The 22,062-nt window shown below is 39.3% G+C and overlaps 1 protein-coding gene across 1 annotated transcript in view; it reads left to right on the top strand.

Annotated features, from left to right (window-relative positions):
• fmn2a (formin 2a) overlaps window positions 1-22,062 on the top strand; it is a 110,358-nt gene that overhangs the window by 70,455 nt on the left and 17,841 nt on the right. Inside the window, exons 13-14 of the mRNA XM_062059113.1 lie at window positions 3,306-3,426; window positions 6,720-6,812. Coding sequence (XP_061915097.1) covers window positions 3,306-3,426; window positions 6,720-6,812 — 214 coding nt within the window. The remainder of the gene's footprint in view (window positions 1-3,305; window positions 3,427-6,719; window positions 6,813-22,062) is intronic.

Here is a 22,062-nt window from a genome sequence, read left to right on the forward strand (position 1 = left end):
ACTTATCCTTTATCAAATTATTTATTTTCCTTCTCGGTATATACGGCGGACTGAAGCCTCCTCTGGCTGGCTGCTAATGTTCTGTCTGTGTTTCACTCTTCATCTCCCGGTCTGGGTTCATTCAAAGCGCTCGCTGGCACGCCATCTAACGAGGCTCCGGCGTAAATAATTAGTTTCTCCAGATGAGACGAACTGGGCCTGAGCGCTGCCTTGCCAAAATCAACCTGCATGACAGGCCTGCAGCGCTCCTAATGGCCTTGGAGCGACCTTGATGGAGGGGATTGTGGCGCTTCTAAACGCTCCTAATGTGTTGGGGAATCAAACATCTTCTGGGGCTTGTTTAGAGAGTTGATACGTACACAAGAGTAGGGTTGCAAAGGGGTGGAATGTTTCCGGTAAATTTCCGGGAAACTTTCCGGAAATTTACCACTGGAAGTTAAGCTCGGGAAGTTTGGAAACATTGACCGTTTTTTGATTATTCAAAGTTGGACACCGTCCATGGGAATGAATGGGAATATATGGTAATGAAAGGGAATATATGGGAATTAATGGGAATATATGGGAATGAATGGGAATATATGGGAATGAATGTGAATATATGGGAATTAATGGGAATATATGGGAATTAATGGGAATATATGGGAAAGAATAGGAATATATGGGAATGAATGGGAATATATGGGAATTAATGGGAATATATGGGAAAGAATGGGAATATATGGGAATTAATGGTAATATATGGGAATTAATGGGAATATATGGGAATGAATGGGAATATTTGGGAATATATGGGAATTAATGGAAATTCAGTATATGATAATGAATGGTAATGAATGGGAATATATGGGAATGAATGGGAATATATGGGAATTAATGGGAATATATGGGAATAAATGGGAATGAATGGGAATATATGGGAATTAATGGGAATATTTGGGAGTTAATGGGAATATATGGGAATGAATGGGAATATATGGGAATGGATGGGAATATATGGGAATATATGGGAATGAATGGGAATATTTGGGAATATATGGGAATTAATGGGAATTAATGGGAATGAATGGGAATATATGGGAATGTATGGGAATTAATGGGAATATATGGGAATGAATGGGAATATATGGGAATGAATGGGAATATATGGGAATGAATGTGAATATATGGGAATGAATGGGAATATATGGGAATTAATGGGAATATATGGGAAAGAATGGGAATATATGGGAATGAAGGGGAATATATGGGAATTAATGGGAATATATGGGAAAGAATGGGAATATATGGGAATATATGGGAATTAATGGTAATATATGGGAATTAATGGGAATACATGGGAATGAATGGGAATATTTGGGAATATATGGGAATTAATGGGAATTCAGTATATGATAATGAATGGTAATGAATGGCAATATATGGGAATGAATGGGAATATATGGGAATTAATGGGAATATATGGGAATAAATGGAAATGAATGGGAATATATGGGAATTAATGGGAATATTTGGGAGTTAATGGGAATATATGGGAATGAATGGGAATATATGGGAATGGATGGGAATATATGGGAATATATGGGAATGAATGGGAATATTTGGGAATATATGGGAATGAATGGGAATTAATGGGAATGAATGGGAATATATGGGAATGTATGGGAATTAATGGGAATATATGGGAATGAATGGGAATATATGAGAATATATGGGAATTAATGGTAATATATGGGAATTAATGGGAATATATGGGAATGAATGGGAATGTATGGGAATATATGGGAATTAATGGGAATACAGTATATGATAATGCATGTTAATGAATGGGAATATATGGGAATGAATGGGAATATATGGGAATTAATGGGAATATATGGGAATATTTGGGAGGTAATGGGAATATATGGGAATGAATGGGAATATATGGAAATTAATGGGAATATATGGGAATATATGGGAATGAATGGGAATATATGAGAATATATGGGAATGAATGGGAATATATGGGAATTAATGGGAATATTTGGGAATTAATGGGAATATATGGGAATGAATGGGAATACATGGGAATATATGGGAATTAATGGGAATATATGGGAATATATGGGAATGAATGGTAATGAATGGGAATATATGGGAATATATGGGAATGAATGGGAATGAATGGGAATATATGGGAATGAATGGGAATTAATGGGAATATATGGGAATGAATGGAGAATGACAATAATGATATATTATTGGGCACTTGTCTATATGCTGCTGCATCTTTGTGGCATTTTTGACGTACTGTAGTTCTTTGCACAGTATTTGCAAATGTACACCGCCTTTCCGCCTACATTGGTTGGGGTGAAATGTCTCCACACATCAGATGGTGTACGTGGTGGCATTATTCTGTTTGTATTTATTTATTCTTGTAAAAGACTAATGCAATGCCACACACAGATATAAATAGTCAGCTAAACAATTGGAGTAGTCTTTAAAAATATTTGACTGATGGACAAATAGGCTAGATGAATAAATGAACATGCTAAATCAAACTATAAGCTACATTCTTGTATGACAACAGAATGGCTAGCAGAACAGAAGGCAGAGGAAACTACACATTTCCATTTACTGTTTGCTACTTCAACTTTACACATCACAAAAAAGGTCAATTCGGATCGCTAACGTTGTTAGCATAAATGAATGGGATTTAACATAGAGAAAATTAGCATCACGGCTAATGGAGACATTTTTTGGATTCATTGAGACTGTGGTGGTACATAAACCTAGCTAGCTAGAGATATTGGCCCCAAAATCATGTAACAAGTACAGGAACAGCTAGCTAGCTTGAGTGTAAGTCTGCTGGAGTAGTCTACAGTCATACAATAACAAGCAATTACACCTCTATTACACTTAAATACCATAGATCAAATATATTTACCCCATCAACACTTACCTGACTGGATGAAGTCCTTGGGCTCAAATACTAATGTGGCCTCAATAGCCCTGCTGTAGTGTGTAGCATGCTGGGAATTATCTGTGCATGTGATGGAGGAATGCACTGCACATGTGATGGAGGAATGCACCGTGCAGGGTTGAAATTCTACTGAATTTGCATGAAATCAGGTTGTTTTAGCTAATAATCCTGCTGCAAGATCTAGCATGTTGCATCCAATGTTTATTCCCTTTAATTCCCATATATTCCCGTTAATTCCCATGGAAAGTTTCCAACTTTGAATATTCCCGGAATTTTGCAAGCCTACACAAGAGTGAGTTAAGACGTGGTGTCCGTCATGTAAACAGGAGAGTTGTGTTTGCAGAATGCTGGAAGAGAGACCAGCGCCTACCCTCTACCTGAGCCGCATGACCTCTTCCAGGCCTCCCACATGAAGTTTGAGGACTTCCAAAAAGACCTGCGCCGGCTGAGGAAAGATCTGACCGGTACGGTGAGCCGAGTCCATTCCACTTCACCTGGCCTCAGGTGCTGTTTGTTCATGCAAGGAGACAGGTGGAGCCATGAATAATGCACCAGGACTTCAACATTCATCCTCGCGCGGAAACGGAAACTCATTTTCTCCGAGCGGCGCTGGGGTGGGGTGAGGAGGTGTGCCAGATAACATCTGCTTGTTGTCCAGACGGCAAGCAGAAACAGATGTGCGCAGACCCCCGAACCTCGCTGGGATTCAGTGTACGGACTCGAGGTGGTCATTCTCATGATAAATTAGAAGAATATGACAGCGTTTTCTTCATCTTCAAGGCAGAAAACCCACGTGTTTACCAAACTAGAGGACTCGTTCTCAATACTTTTTAACTCCAAACTCTTCTTGCTACGGTTGGGAATGTCAGGGTACGTCACGAGAACGATAATATCGCCATATGTCCATGCTGAAACATAACATAAACAAAGAAAAAATGCATTTTATATTTTAGGCAGTGATGGGCAAGCAACTTGGAAAATGTAGTAAGCTAAGCTACAAGTTACTCTCCATTAAATGTAGCTAAGCTACAAGTTACTCTCCATTAAATGTAGCTAAGCGACACGTTACTCTCCATTAACTGTTACTAAGCTACACGTTACTCTCCATTAAATGTAGCTAAGCTACAAGTTACTCTCCATTAAATGTAGCTACGCTACAAGTTACTCTCCATTAAAAGTAGCTAAGCTACAAGTTACTCTCCATTAAATGTAGCTAAGCTACAACTTACTCTCCATTAAATGTTACTAAGCTACAAGTTACTCTCCATTAAATGTAGCTAAGCTACAAGTTACTCTCCATTAAATGTAACTAAGCTACAAGTTACTCTCCATTAAATGTAACTACGCTACAAGTTACTCTCCATTAAATGTAGCTAAGCTACAAGTTACTCTCCATTAAATGTAGCTAAGCTACAACTTACTCTCCATTAAATGTTACTAAGCTACAAGTTACTCTCCATTAAATGTAGCTAAGCTACAAGTTACTCTCCATTAAATGTAGCTAAGCGACACGTTACTCTCCATTAACTGTTACTAAGCTACACGTTACTCTCCATTAAATGTAGCTAAGCTACAAGTTACTCTCCATTAAATGTAGCTACGCTACAAGTTACTCTCCATTAAAAGTAGCTAAGCTACAAGTTACTCTCCATTAAATGTAGCTAAGCTACAACTTACTCTCCATTAAATGTTACTAAGCTACAAGTTACTCTCCATTAAATGTAGCTAAGCTACAAGTTACTCTCCATTAAATGTAACTAAGCTACAAGTTACTCTCCATTAAATGTAACTACGCTACAAGTTACTCTCCATTAAATGTAGCTAAGCTACAAGTTACTCTCCATTAAATGTAGCTAAGCTACAACTTACTCTCCATTAAATGTTACTAAGCTACAAGTTACTCTCCATTAAATGTAGCTAAGCTACAAGTTACTCTCCATTAAATGTAACTAAGCTACAACTTACTCTCCATTAAATGTAACTAAGCTACAAGTTACTCTCCATTAAATGTAGCTAAGCGACAGAATTGTAGCAAGCTACTTTTGCCGTCAAAGCTACATTTAAAAGTATTTCTAACTATGGGCCCACATGTATAATACCAATGTTTATGTAAGTCTACAAATATTACTATTAACTATCTGAAAAGTTGAAAAGGATTTGCAAATCATTGTATTCTGGTTTTATTTACCATTTACACAACGTGACAACTTCACTGCTTTTGGGTTTTGCATACACACATATATATATATATATATATATACTGTATATATATGTAAAAATGTGTCTGTGTGTGTGTGTGTGTGTACATATACATATGTATATATACACTTATATACTTATAGTATAGTGTATATATACACTTATATACTTCCAGAAACTTACCACGGGAAGTTAAGCTTGGGAAGTTTGGAAATTTTTACCATTTTTTTGATGATTCAAAGTTGGACACTGTCCATCTTATTGTGTAGAATAAGATGAGAAGCTTGTAAAAGACTAATGCAATGCCACACACAGATATAAATAGTCAGTAAACAATTGGAGTAGTATTTAAAAAATATTAGACTGATGGACAAATTAATAGAAATAGGCTAGATGAATAAATGAACATGCTAAATCAAACTGTAAGCTACATTCTTGTATGACAACAGAATGGCTAGCAGAACAGAAGGCAGAGGAAACTACACCTTTTCATTTAGTATTTGCTACTTCAACTTTACACATCACAAAAAAGGTCAATTCGGATCGCTAACCTTGTTAGCATAAATGAATGGGATTTAACATAGAGAAAATTAGCATCACGGCTAACGGGGGAATATTTTTGGTTCATTACGAGACTGGTGGTGGTACATAAACCTAGCTAGCTAGAGATATTGGCCCCAAAATCATGTAACAAGTACAGGAACAGCTAGCTAGCTTGAGTGTAAGTCTGCTGGAGTAGTCTACAGTCATACAGTAACAAGCAATTACACCTCTATTACACTTAAATACCACAGATCAAATATATTTACCCCATCAACACTTACCTGACTGGATGAAGTCCTTGGGCTCAAATACTAGTGTGGCCTCAATAGCCCTGCTGTAGTGTGTAGCATGCTGGCAATTATCTGTGCATGTGATGGAGGAATGCACTGCACATGTGATGGAGGAATGCACCGTGCAGGGTTGAAATTCTACTGAATTTGCATGAAATCAGGTTGTTTTAAGCTAATAATCATGCTGCAAGATCTAGCATGTTGCATTCAATGTTTATTCCCATTAATTTCCCATTAATTCCCGTTAATTCTCATGGAAAGTTTCCAACTTTGGATATTCCCGGAATTTTGCAAGCCTAGCTCCAGTGCAGAGAGGCTAAAACCCTCGTATGGAAGCAGCATTGGAAGAGCTGACATATGGTTTCTGAATTTTAAACACACACACACACACACACACACACACACACACACACACACACACACACACACACACACACACACACACACACACACACACACACACACACACACACACACACACACACACACACACACACACACACACACACACACACACACACACACACACACACACACACGCACGCACACAAAGCCCTACCAATCTTCCAGGCTTTGTGTAGACAATGTTAGATAGTGTGGTGACATGTTTTCATTCACGGTCATAAAGTATACGCTTACAAAAAAAGAGCGTAACCATGGCGATGTGACGGCGCTAGTGCTCTGTGTATCCTCACATGGCGGTGATCATCATCCTGTTCTTTCAGCGTGCTCCAGGGAGACGGACAAAGTATGCAAGTTGTCTTCTGAAGACAACCTGCAGCCCTTCAAGGACAAGATGGCCGCCTTCGTGAGCCAAGGTAAGTGGGTTACTCTCGCCCGTCACATTTGTGGAGGCGGGCGTTGCCATGTTTCGCCCTTTTTCCCCTTCACATTCCCGTAGTTCTCCCTTATTAAAACTTTCCTTCAAAAATGTGTTTTGAAACTAAGCATCAGAGCTTCTTTCATAGTTTTGGCAACACTTCCTGTCGCCTGATAAGTCAGGCCTTCAAAATAAAAGCACAGCAGCCTGATAGCGTTATATGGCTATGAAGGGGACGGAGATCATTTTAGGGGATTTTATTTCCCGAATTTCCTTTGCAAATGTTGACAGTACTGGTTACTGGATATATACGGGCAGAGTTTTATTAAACGGGCAGGCAAGGGACAAAATATTAGGGACACTTCAATAAAATATAGTCTAGTTCTGTAGAGATGGGAATCTATGGGCGCCTCACGATTCCATTAGATTCTGATTCTTGGGTGACGATTCGATTCAGAATCGATTCGACACCATTCTTGTAACGTATTATCTGGTATATAAATAGAATAGAATAGAATAGAAAGTACTTTATTGATCCCTGGGGTAAATTCAGCACCACAGTTTGCTCACAATAGACAATAAACACTTGGGTATTTTTTACATGTGAATAACATAAATACAGTCTATTATACAGCATTATTCACATGTGAATAACATAAATACAGTATATTATACAGCATTATTCACATGTGAATAATATAAATACAGTCTATTATACAGCATTATTCCCATGTGAATAACATAAATACAGTCTATTATACAGCATTATTCACATGTGAATAACATAAATACAGTCTATTATACAGCATTATTCACATGTGAATAACATAAATACAGTCTATTATACAGCATTATTTACATGTGAATAACATAAATACAGTCTATTATACAGCATTATTCACATGTGAATAATATGGATAGTCTATTATACAGCATTATTCACATGTGAATAATATAAATACAGTCTATTATACAGCATTATTCACTTGTGAATAACATAAATACAGTCTATTATACAGCATTATTCACATGTGAATAACATAAATACAGTCTATTATACAGCATTATTCACATGTGAATAATATAAATACAGTCTATTATACAGCATTATTCACATGTGAATAACATAAATACAGTCTATAATACAGCATTATTCACATGTGAATAATATAAATACAGTCTATTATACAGCAATATTCACATGTGAATAATATAAATACAGTCTATTATACAGCATTATTCACATGTGAATAACATAAATACAGTCTATTATAGAACATTATTCACATGTGAATAACATACATACAGTCTATTATACAACATTATTCACATGTGAATAACATAAATACAGTCTATTATACAACATTATTCACATGTGAATAATATAAATACAGTCTATTATACAGCATTATTCACATGTGAATAATATAAATACAGTCTATTATACAGCATTATTCACATGTGAATAACATAAATACAGTCTATTATACAACAGTATTCACATGTGAATAACATAGATACAGTCTATTATACAACATTATTCCCATGTGAATAACATAAATACAGTCTATTATACAGCATTATTCACATGTGAATAACATAAATACAGTCTATTATACAGCATTATTCACATGTGAATAACATAAATACAGTCTATTATACAGCATTATTCACATGTGAATAATATAAATACAGTCTATTATACAGCATTATTCACATGTGAATAACATAAATACAGTCTATTATACAGCATTATTCACATGTGAATAACAGAAATACAGTCTATTATACAGCATTATTCACATGTGAATAACATAAATACAGTCTATTATACAGCATTATTCATATGTGAATAACATAAATACAGTCTATTATAAAGCCTTATTCACGTGTGAATAACATAAATACAGTCTATTATACAGCCTTATTCACGTGTGAATAACATAAATACAGTCTATTATACAGCATTATTCACATGTGAATAACATAAATACAGTCTATTATACAGCCTTATTCACGTGTGAATAACATAAATACAGTCTATTATACAGCATTATTCACATGTGAATACTATGGATAGTCTATTATACAGCATTATTCACATGTGAATAACATAAATACAGTTTATTATACAGCATTAAAGATAATAAAACATTTTCCAAACAGCTTACAAAAGACATGTCGTGTCAGGTCTGACATGCTCTTGTCTTTCCTTATTTTCTGTATTTCTTTCCTTATTTCTGTCCACTTCCTGTCCGTTACACCACTCTGGCCTGAGCGCTGTTTCCCCTCACCTGTGCCTGATTGGCAGCCTGAGTGCACCTGCTTCGTAGTTGCCAATCAGGCTGCTTTATAAACCAGCCAGCGCTAGAAGATTGCCTTGGTTTGGGACAAGGTCACAAATGTTGCGGATTAAATACTTGTCTTACCGCAGTGCTTCTCAAATGTTGTCTGTTACACCCCCCAGGAAGAAGGAAATGTTTTGTGACTGTAAATGACACTTTGTATATAAAATAGTTATAAGTGTACCTCTGCATGACGCTGTAAGCTTATTAACAATAATGGAAACAACACACTGGTCTTTCCCTGTCCCCCATTGTGGTTCCAGTGAAGCCAAGTGCTTAATACGCTTCATCATATTCTGCTACGGCAAAAAAACATGTTCCTCGAGGTCCCATGTAACCCCTCTGGCATTGTACCATGACCCCTATGGCATTGTACTGCGCCACCTCTGGCATTGTACCGTGCTCCCTCTGGCATTGTACCGTGCTCCCTCTGGCATTGTACCGTGCTCCCTCTGGCATTGTACCGTGCCCCCTCTGGCTTTGTACCGTGCCCCCTCTGGCATTGTACCACGCCCCCTCTGGCATTGTACCGTGCTCCCTCTGGCATTGTACCGTGCTCCCTCTGGCATTGTACCGTGCTCCCTCTGGCATTGTACCGTGCTCCCTCTGGCATTGTACCGTGCCCCCTCTGGCTTTGTACCGTGCCCCCTCTGGCATTGTACCACGCCCCCTCTGGCATTGTACCGTGCTCCCTCTGGCATTGTACCGTGCTCCCTCTGGCATTGTACCGTGCCCCCTCTGGCATTGTACCGCGCCCCCTCTGGCATTGTACTGCGCCCCCTCTGGCATTGTACCGTGCCCCCTCTGGCTTTTTACCGTGCCACCTCTGGCATTGTACCGCGCCCCCTCTAGCATTGTACCGTGCCCCCTCTGGCTTTTTACCGTGCCCCCTCTGGCATTGTACCACGCCCCCTCTGGCATTGTACCGTGCTCCCTCTGGCATTGTACCGTGCTCCCTCTGGCATTGTACCGCGCCCCCTCTGGCATTGTACCATGCCCCCTCTGGCTTTGTACCGCGCCCCCTCTGGCTTTGTACCGTGCCCCCTCTGGCATTGTACCGCGCCCCTACTATTTGTCTTACCTGCACAATTGTCTCCTGCACCTTGGGTCACAACTACTGCAGCAATGTGTGAGCTCGACAAAAGCAGATCGAGCTCAACTCCAAATCAATCCCAGCTTTGCAAACTTACACAGCAATTGAGAAAACATACAAATACAATGAAAAAAAAAAGAGGAAATCCTAAAATGTATAAGATCAACCATATTAATAATGATACCAATATCAATAATATTTTTTTTAATTGTTTTTAATAAAAAATTGGATTCTTAAAAAAATAAATACATATATTTAAATTGGTTCTCAAAAATAATGAATCAAATTAGAATCTGAAGAAATAAAGCCTTCAGTTCTGTACTACTGAAAACTACAAACCACTTTAGTCATGTTTTTATTTACATAGTAATTATTTTTGAATATTTTTAAGTTTTATTTTAGATTAAATGTATTTAATTTATTATGTATTGCTATTTTTGTATTTTATGTATTAAATTAAGTTAATGTATTTACTTTATGTATATTTTAAATGAGTATATATGTATATTTATGTCTTTGTTTCTTTTCCACGAATGCACAATTGTCTGCCCATGAATGCAAAAGGAAGAAGAAGTACCTTGTTGAACTCTTCTCCTCCTATCTCTGCACCATCTAAACCAAATAAACTTTCACAATGACATGTTTACCAAAAGGGCTGTTAAACCGATGATGATGATGATGGTGATGATGATGATGAATTGACGGCAAATGCTGTGCACTTCCTTGCCCTTCAAGTACTTAAGTACTTGGCTCTATGCAGTTTCACGCTGCTCAATGTACAGCATCAGCTACTTCTTCATCACACATCGTACACACATCGTACACACATCGTACACAATGTTACACAATGTTACACAATGTACAGCATGAACTACTTGTCCATCACACATCGTACACACATCGTACACACATCGTACACGCATCGTACACACATTGTACACACTGTTACACAATGTACACAATGTACAGCATGAGCTACTTGTTCATCACACATCGTACACACATCGTACACACATCGTACACACATCGTACACACATCGTACACACATTGTACACACTGTTACACAATGTACACAATGTACAGCATGAGCTACTTATTCATCACACATCGTACACACATCGTACACAGTGTTACACAATGTACAGCATGAGCTACTTGTTCATCATACATCGTACACACATCGTACACACTGTTACACAATGTTCAGCATGAGCTACTTGTTCATCACACATCGTACACACATCATACACACATCGTACACACATCGTACACACTGTTACACAATGTTCAGCATGAGCTAATTGTTCATCACACATCGTACACACATCGTACACACATCGTACACAATGTTACACAATGTACAGCATGAACTACTTGTTCATCACACATCGTACACACATCGTACACACATCGTACACACATCGTACACACTGTTATACAATGTACACAATGTACAGCGTGAACTACTTGTTCATCACACATCGTACACACATCGTACACAATGTTACACAATGTTGTTCATCAGATATCGTACACACATCGTGCACAATGTTACACAATGTTGTTCATCACACATCGTACACACATCGTACACAATGTTACACAATGTTACACAATGTTGTTCATCAGATATCGTACACACATCGTACACAATGTTACACAATGTTGTTCATCAGATATCGTACACACATCGTGCACAATGTTACACAATGTTGTTCATCACACATCGTACACACATCGTACACAATGTTACACAATGTTACACAATGTTGTTCATCAGATATCGTACACGCATCGTACACAATGTTACACAATGTTGTTCATCACACATCGTACACACATCGTACACAATGTTACACAATGTTGTTCATCACACATCGTACACACATCGTACACAATGTTACACAATGTTGTTCATCAGATATCTTACACACATCATACACAATGTTACACAATGTTGTTCATCAGATATCGTACACACATCGTACACATTGTTCGAAGCAGCCGATTCCAAGCCGTCCTCAGCTTGTACTCTGTGTCGCATTCAGATGTCAGCAGCCCAGCAAACAGTGGTTTTCCATGGTCTTAGTCTCACATGGTTTTCCATGGTCTTAGTCTCACATGGTTTTCCATGGTCTTAGTCTCACATGGTTTTCCATGGTCTTAGTCTCACATGGTTTTCCATGGTCTTAGTCTCACATGGTTTTCCATGGTCTTAGTCTCACATGGTTTTCCATGGTCTTAGTCTCACATGGTTTTCCATGGACTTAGTCTCACATGGTTTTCCATGGTCTTAGTCTCACATGGTTTTCCATGGTCTTAGTCTCACATGGTTTTCCATGGTCTTAGTCTCACATGGTTTTCCATGGACTTAGTCTCACATGGTTTTCCATGGTCTTAGTCTCACATGGTTTTCCATGGACTTAGTCTCACATGGTTTTCCATGGACTTAGTCTCACATGGTTTTCCATGGTCTTAGTCTCACATGGTTTTCCATGGACTTAGTCTCACATGGTTTTCCATGGTCTTAGTCTCACATGGTTTTCCATGGTCTTAGTCTCACATGGTTTTCCATGGTCTTAGTCTCACATGGTTTTCCATGGACTTAGTCTCACATGGTTTTCCATGGTCTTAGTCTCACATGGTTTTCCATGGACTTAGTCTCACATGGTTTTCCATGGTCTTAGTCTCACATGGTTTTCCATGGACTTAGTCTCACATGGTTTTCCATGGTCTTAGTCTCACATGGTTTTCCATGGTCTTAGCCTCACATGGTTTTCCATGGTCTTAGTCTCACATGGTTTTCCATGGTCTTAGTCTCACGTGGTTTTCCATGGTCTTAGTCTCACATGGTTTTCCATGGTCTTAGTCTCACATGGTTTTCCATGGTCTTAGTCTCACATGGTTTTCCATGGTCTTAGTCTCACATGGTTTTCCATGGACTTAGTCTCACATGGTTTTCCATGGTCTTAGTCTCACATGGTTTTATGGTCTTAGTCTCACATGGTTTTCCATGGTCTTAGTCTCACATGGTTTTCCATGGTCTTAGTCTCACATGGTTTTCCATGGTCTTAGTCTCACATGGTTTTGTTTCAATGACCCAATATCTCACTCAGAAATCAAAGATTAGATGACGAATCCAAAAACTGAAAACAGATTTTCTTTTATTACTTTTTTTTCAAGCAGCATGAGTTATGTTACTCCAGATTCTCAGATGACTAAAACAACTTGAATTAAATTGCCATATTTTTCGGACCATAGGGCACACTCGATCCTTAGGCGCACTGCCGATGAGCGGGTCTATTCAGATATATTTTTATATAAAAGGCACACCGGATTATAAGGTCTCATTTTATAATTTTTTCTTTCCTAAATGTAAAAGACCTCCTTGTGGTCTACATAACATGTAATGCTGCTTCTTTGCTCAAAATGTTGCCTAGATGATGTTTTACACATCATCTTTTAGCCACTTTCTGACAGTCTCTTCAGGATGCACCGTTTTGTGGCTACTCTTATTTACGTGCCTCCACTTTAACAGCATCTTATCTGATCTCATATTTTGTTGTAGTTTTTTGCACTTCCATAGGGAGTCTACTGACAGATATAAGTTAGAAGTGTAAGCTACTTTGCATAAGAAATGGCAACAGCGGAGGATGAATGTCCCACAACAAGATGATAGAGAAAAAGGAGGAGCTTATTGACTACCACACCAACTACAATGGTGGACACCTGCAATTTTTCGGGACTTGTGCAGAGCCCAAATACACATCAGCAGGTACCAATTGGTTTGTTTTGCAGATATGTCTCCTAACAGGTGCAATTTTGGGTCCATAATAATACCCGTATGTTGAAGCACAGTACGTCTAACTATGGTAGACGTATTGTGCCGATATTCCATCAAGCGGTGCAACTTCGTAGCTTACCAAAGTCGTAATATAACATTTTGACAGATTTCCGAGCGCATGTGTAATGTTCTATATTCTCAATGAAACATCAAGCTTTTGGGCTCACTTGCTAACATCGTTTATTGGACAAGCGTCAACCTGCGGTCCACACATATCTCTTATGTGTGACTGCCATCTACTGGTCACACTTATCATGACACCATGTACCAAATGAAATTGCTTCGAGGTCGTTAAGCACAAGCAGAATTAACGGCTACATTAGCACAGCGGGTTTAAAGGCGCACTGTGTTACGGTTGGTCCGCATGTTTATGTGTGGGGTCGATGCAGACGGAAACTCCGGAGTGCAGGTAGGAAAGATGATTTAATGTCCAATAAATCAGACTGCATACAAAAATAAACAAAACAAGCATGCCTATAGCACGGGAAGCTAACGGAGGAGCTAACAAGAAGGCTTAGCATGAAAACCAGACAACAAATGGTAAAGTTCAGCTCAGGAATCAAAAATACTTAACCGTAACATGTTGCATGGAAGCAAACAAGGAAACCAGACTAAGTGTGGTGAACAGTGGGAATAAGTAGCTCTCCGATTAGTGCCCAGGAGCAGGTGAGCGTGCCGAACACTAATCAGAGGCAGGTGACACTAATCTGCAGTCATGGCAACTAAAACACAAACCCAGGGGTGCTCACAACAGGAAGTGAGGGAATCAAAAACCAAACAAACATGATCCGGGCAGCAGATCATGACACACTGTGGATTTTTGAGGAAATGAAAAGATTTGAAGTGCGCTTTTCAGTTAAAAAAATACAATACTACACTAATTACTAGCGGTGGGGGAAATAATCCATTTTTAGATGCATCGTAAATTGGACGATTTTAGAATCGATAAGTAAACGTCAATAATCGATAATCAATTTCTATATTGTAAATAAAGTAATGCAGACAGTTGTAAAATGTGGCTGACTTCAGCGAGCCACCTCACCGAGAGATCCCACCAGATCCTTTATTTTAGGGCACTTGCGTTCCAGTTTTGCTCATTAATTTAGTAAATGTTGTCGGAATTAATTCAATTGTTTCTTATTCCAAATAAATTATGGTTGCAAGTGATAAACGCTGATTTAGTTAAACAAAAATTAATGTACAACTGCATCAATATATATAAATGAAAGATGCGTCAATAATCGATTGTTAATGGAATCGTAGCTCCTGAAAGATTCTCACCTCTACGAATTGCAGCTGAATTTGTCATCACTTATGTCCCGTAGGAATATATTCAGTAGGTTTTGAAGTTGAATTGGCTACCAGACCAATAGAAAGACATTATTTTACGTTTCTGGGTAGCAGGTTACATTCTTATTATCTAAGTAGATGAATCAAATGAGCAGAGATAACACCAGAACCAGAATCCACTTTATTGGCCAAGCATGTTCAACACACAAATAGTTTGAGACTGTGCTCTTTTGTTCAATTTAAAGAACAAATATGAGCAAATGACTAAACTATGAACATGTACTTTAATAACTAACATCTGCAAGGCTAATAAATGATAGTGCAATGGTAAATACCTAAAACAAAAAGATGATGACGTGAACATGAGTTAGTACATTTACAGTGACTGATTAGTTCCAGAGTTATTTCACAGCGTTCATCAGATTGACAGCCTGAGGGAAGAACCTGTTCTCATGCTGGTCTGTTTTGGTGTACAGTGATTTGTAATAGCTGCCACAGGGGAGGAGTTTGAACAGTTTGTGATAAGGGTGTGAACGGTCTGCAGTGATGCTACCTGCCCGTTTCCTGACCCTGGAGCAGTATAAATCCTGGATGGGTGGTAAGGTCCACACCGATGATCTTCTCCGCAGTCCTGATTGCAGATCCAAACCAGACAGTAATGGAGGTGCACAATACAGACTGAATGATGAATTTCTAGAACATGATCAGCAGGTCTTGGGGCAGGTTGAACTTCTTGAGCATACGCAGGAAGTTCATTCTCTGATGTGCCTTTTTTCTCATTGTGTTTATGTGGGAGGTCCACTTCAGGCTCTGTCAAATTGTCGATCCCAGGAACCTGAAAGAGTCCACAGTAGACATGGCACTGTTCAGAATAGTGTGGGGGCTTCTCCTGAAGTCCACTGTCATCCCCACAGTCTTGAGCAAGTTTAGTTCCAGATGGTTCTGACTGCACCAGAGAACCAGCTGTTCCACCTCCCGTCTGTAGGCAGACTCGTCACCATCCAATAACTGTGGTGTCGTCTGCGAACTTCAAGAGTTTCACAGAAGGATCCCCTGAAGTGCAGTCATTGGTGGAGAGGGAGAAAAGCTGTGGGAAGAGACTGCATCCCTGAGGGGCGCCAGTACTTATTGTCCGGGTGCTGGATGTGATGCTACCCAGCCTTACCTGCTGCCTACTGTTGGCCAGAAAGTTGGTGATCCACTGACAGGTGGAGGCCTACACCGTGAGCTGGGTGAGTTTGCGGTGCAGGATGTCCGAAATGATGGTTTTAAATGCAGATCTGAAGTCCACGAACAGGATCCTTTGCAATAACTTAAAGTAGCAGTAGAGTGGAAAAACAAGATTCCTCCATTTTGAAGCTATTATCAAATATATTTGATTTATGACACCAAAGACTTATAAAGTCTGCAAATAAATAGATATGATCAAAATAGTAACAATCTCTCAGAGGTTCCTGAACCATTTTGAGAAGATAATGAGGAAGCCAGACACGCGGTCGCGTGACATAGTGGTAAGGACCGCGATCCCTTCCCCATCAACAACAATGCAAATCATGCAGACTTTGTGAGAGTCAACAACGATTACTTTGTTACTAAGTATGATCCAGAACCTTATATTGTTGATCCTGAATATAAGGATGATTTACTAGATTTAGAAAGCTCTGCTAAACAAATCCAGCTTTAGTCAAACAATAAGTGATAAGCCATCGCTTACTGTACAAAGTCTGCTCTCACTGTGATAACGACTGATAGCATGTCCATATCTTCCCGTTTATATAAAGAATTGATCATGATGCACATGAAGGGTTAACAAGGAAAAGTCACCCTGTAGACACTGTTGTCAGTTCTGTGATTTCTGTCTCCATCTCCAGGTATACATTGAATGTCACAGATGAACAACTTCTAAATTCATGGATAAATCCTCCTATTATCCTGATGATATACTGTACATGATTTATAATGTAGAATAACTTTGATGAGCCGAGACGCGATGATGCGGCAGCAGCAGGACCTCGCTGCCGGCTCACAGTGAAGCAGCAAAGAGCTACTTAGCTGTCTGTATCATTGTGTCGCTAAGAAATACTTTGTTTGCATTAGCACTTATAATAATAACATCGCTAATATTTGGTTAATATTCAGGTCACACAATATGTATAAAAAGTATTTTGGATGGTTATTTAGAGGGTTTTGTGGGCAAAATAGAGAGCTCCCATTGACTACATTGTTAGCAGACTTTTTATGTATTTATTTATTTACGACTTAGAATGCATAAGAAAAGAAAAACATGTGTGTTAATGTCTTATATAGAGATTGTGAATGCTAAACAGCACATATCTGTCTAATTGTTGCGTATTTCCAGTACGACTGATCTAATAATATGGTCAGAGTGCCGAAGCGTTCTCATTGTGACGTCGATCTCCGGAAATAGCCGAATGTATTTGGAGCGGTACTTTCAAAATGGCTGACTGAATTTGAGGTTTTTTGTGATGTTTAGTATGTGTTTTTACATACTTTGCGTATTGTAAATACGATTGGATGTGGTTTAATGCATACAATGAAACACAATTAAGCATAGAAATTCAACTTGTTTTTCCCTTCTACTGCTACTTTAAACCAACCAACCAACCATTTTCTACTGCTTTTCTAAACCAATTTCCATATTAAGTTTATTAAGTCAATTTGTAACATTGAAACAAGACTGCTCAGTCTGCGTGATTCTCAAAACAAGCAGAAAAGTGCAAATAATTCCCTGGCTTGTGTATTTTCATAAACCTAACACTTTTACATTGAAAATGTTTTAAAACTGTAAACATTGGTCACCCTTCAGTTTTGTCAGCTTATTCCTTTTCAAAAAAGATCTATGATTTCTGTTTCCTTTGGCAAATTTGCAATAATATTGTTTACCTTGTAGCTTATCAGAAGGGGTGGAAGTGCATACTTGCATGTGCTGTCCCTGAACAATTTAAAAATGCCTTGAACCCTGAAATATTTCAAACAGTTTTTGTTTTTTTTCATAAATAAAAACACAATTAACCTTTACTAATTCTTTCAAACCTATTTCATAGCATTTGTCTTTTTATATGAACACATGGCTTCAGACTTGATAATGCTACTCTTAACTCTTGCTCAATGTCTAGCTGGGCTCTGTACTTTGTTTTTATTGCAGCAACTTTAGAGAAAACATCTCACAGAGATAGGATGTTGCAAAGGGTAGTACAATTGAATAAAACACAGACCGGTCTTTGTGTCCAAAGGCTATATAATATTGGTCGTACTGCCAGGCTTCTGGTTATCGTCAATTGTTTTCTTTGCCGCTGATGACAACTCCTTCTTTTTTTCACTCACAAACTTCTCCGATATCTCCGCCTCTGGTAGCTTGTAAACATGTTTCTGTGTACTTACTACTTCTACTGAACAGAACAGAGTGCATGTTGGTTAGATTGAGCACTGCCGCCATCTAGCTGCAGACGTGTGCATTGTCCTAACATGAATTGTACATTGTAGACAGAAAAAAAAAATTCCCCTGTAACCTTAGAGGGGGTCCCAACCTACTATTTGAGAAACACCGAGCGAAACAGTTTATCGGGGTCATTGTTGCTCACGGAGTTGACTCACTGGAAAATACTGTCCTTTAGTGTTTCAGCCCAAAATTGCATTGCACGCGCTCATCCCCAACGCAAAACATCCAAAGATTAAGCCTCTAACAAATAATAGGAGATAGAAACATTCTGGTCACCTTCTGTGACCAAAATGCCATTTTTTTTACAAGTGAATGGAATGCTAACGTGGGAGATTCCGACTATTTTGGACTGGTAGTAGTCGATCCAGAGCGATCGTTCTGCCACACAATACCTCAATGCTAACAAGAGGAAATTACACCAACGACTGTTGTTGGCTTTGATAGTTCAGATTGCTCATTTTTATCAAAACAGTTGTTTTCTCACTACGAAAGGGCGAAACCATCCTCGCCCAGGCACACCCCCTGGTTTTTGGGGGTTTGGCACCAGCCACTAGACTAGATCTGACCAATCTAAGTCTAAGACTAGATTTGACCAATCTAAGTCTGTGAGCGTGAACTGATAAAGCCTACTGAGGTATTGGCACCAACCGCTAGACTAGATCTGACCAATCTAAGTGTATGAGCAAGTCTAAGACTAGATCTGACCAATCTAAGTGTATGAGCAAGTCTAAGACTAGATCTGACCAATCTAAGTCTAAGTCTAGATCTGACCAATCTAAGTCTAAGTCTAGATCTGACCAATCTAAGTCCATGAGCGTGAACTGATGAAGCCTACTCTGATGAGAGGCAAACGTCTTCTAAGGCAAACCAAACGGTCCAGTTGCAATTGATTGAATGCCCTGAGAGGACAATGACCTGGTTGATCGAGAACGTTCATAGACATCCATAGAACAACAAACTGACTGCACAGAAGCATAAACCAGCCTTAAAGGGGAACTGCTCATTTGTTGTTATTCTGAGCCTTACAATTGGGTCAGACTTTGCAATGCCCCTCAATTGGGACCCACCTTCCAAGGTGTGAAACATTGTGTGCCGGGTTTTTACATAACAAGCCTTTTTTCTGATCACATTGGCTTTGATCCAGGCTCCATTTCACCGACTGTGACCAATGGCTCTGAAGGAACACGCCACAGGCTCGACACCGACTGCTTTTGTATTCAAATGAGGACGTATAACACGGAGCATATGTGGCACGGCGGTAAAGCTCGCTGTCCGTTTTTGAAAGCCAGTCTGTAGATGAAAGCTCCTGGCGCCTCCTCTCTGGTGAGCTCCTTCTCTGGCTTTGAGAGAAATATGGGAGCTCCCGCTTTGATTCTCATGACAAGGTTTTTCCTCTGAGAGCGTGGAAGTTTCACTCTCATGGCTCCAGACGGGATTCTTGGGGTTCTGCCACTGTGGCGGTAGGGGGAAAAAAAGAAGAGGCAAACAAACCCCAAAACATAACAAAAAAACATCCAAATGTCATATTTTTGTTATTTCAGTAATCTCCGCACAACCCGGGGGTTAAACTGTTTCTGGCTCCACAGTTTTAACCGCCTTTGTTTGTTTTCTGACCATGAAACTAACCACAGAATAACAGTGGGAGCGGACTTGTTGGCTGTTTGGTCTAGTTCCATGTCCCCCCCCCCGACACTCCCCCACCGCTTGCTTCGCTCTGCTGCGCTTTGATGATCGCAGTCTTTTGGCCTTTTGGGATAATCTGTTTCTGATGGACATAACCATGAAGTGAGGATCCATCCTCCATGTCTTCAAACAACACCCGCAAGACATTTGCAATGTTTTGGACAACATATTACTGCTACACCAATAATAATAATAATAATAATAGCAATATTATTTGATTAGATTTATATTGTGCTTTACTAGACGATGAAAGCGCTTTGCGAAACCACATCTGGAGCCTCAGAATCAGAATTTTGACTCTGGTCAACATCACTCTCTCTGATAACTTATAATTGTCTAATAGATATAGAGAGAGGCTCCAGAGAGAGGTGCTGGAGCCTCTCTCTATATCTATTAGACAATTATTAGTTATCAGAGAGAGTGATGTTGACCAGAGTCAAAATTCTAGCATGGTAACTAAGCTAGTAAACAGTAAACAGAAACAGAATGCTGGACGACAGCAAAAACTTACGGCGTCCACAAAGTGCATCGGTACATGACATGACAATCAACAATGTCCACACAGAGAAGGGTATAGCAACAACTTAAATAGCCTTGCTTGCCAACACAAAGCAGGTGCAGGGAATAGCGCTCGAAGGAAGACATGAAACTGCTACAGGAAAACCGCAACAAAACAGGAAGGGCCACCAAAATAAGAGCGCAAGACAAGAACTAAAGCACTACACACAGGAAAACACCAACAAACTCAAAATAATGCACAGCGACCTGGTGGAGTTTCATTTTTTTTAATGTTTTCTGCTGGGGGTGTGCCTCTGGATTTTTTAATGAAAAAAATGTGCCTTGCCTCAAAAAAGTTTGAAAAACTCTGGTCTAGGTGGCATCAACTGATAAAACTCTGGTCTAGGTGGCATCACCTGATAAAACACTGGTCTAGGTGGCATCACCTGATAAAACTCTGGTTTAGGTGGCATCACCTGATAAAACACGGCTCTAGATGGCATCACCTGATAAAACTCTGGTCTAGGTGGCATCAACTGATAAAACACTGGTGTAAGTGGCATCAACTGATAAAACACTGGTCTAGGTGGCATCACCTGATAAAACTCTGGTTTAGGTGGCATCACCTGATAAAACTCTGGTCTAGGTGGCATCCCCTGATAAAACACTGGTCTAGGTGGCATCACCTGATAAAACACGGCTCTAGGTGGCATCACCTGATAAAACTCTGGTCTAGGTAGCATCACCTGATAAAACTCTGGTCTAGGTGGCATCACCTGATAAAACACTGGTGTAAGTGGCATCAACTGATAAAACACTGGTCTAGGTGGCATCACCTGATAAAACTCTGGTTTAGGTGGCATCACCTGATAAAACACTGGTGTAAGTGGCATCAACTGATAAAACTCTGGTTTAGGTGGCATCACCTGATAAAACACTGGTGTAAGTGGCATCAACTGATAAAACTCTGGTCTAGGTGGCATCACCTGATAAAAGACTGGTCTAGGTGGCATCACCTGATAAAACTCTGGTCT

This window comes from Entelurus aequoreus, linkage group LG09 (genome assembly GCF_033978785.1).
Source record: "Entelurus aequoreus isolate RoL-2023_Sb linkage group LG09, RoL_Eaeq_v1.1, whole genome shotgun sequence".
Lineage (NCBI taxonomy): Eukaryota > Metazoa > Chordata > Actinopteri > Syngnathiformes > Syngnathidae > Entelurus > Entelurus aequoreus.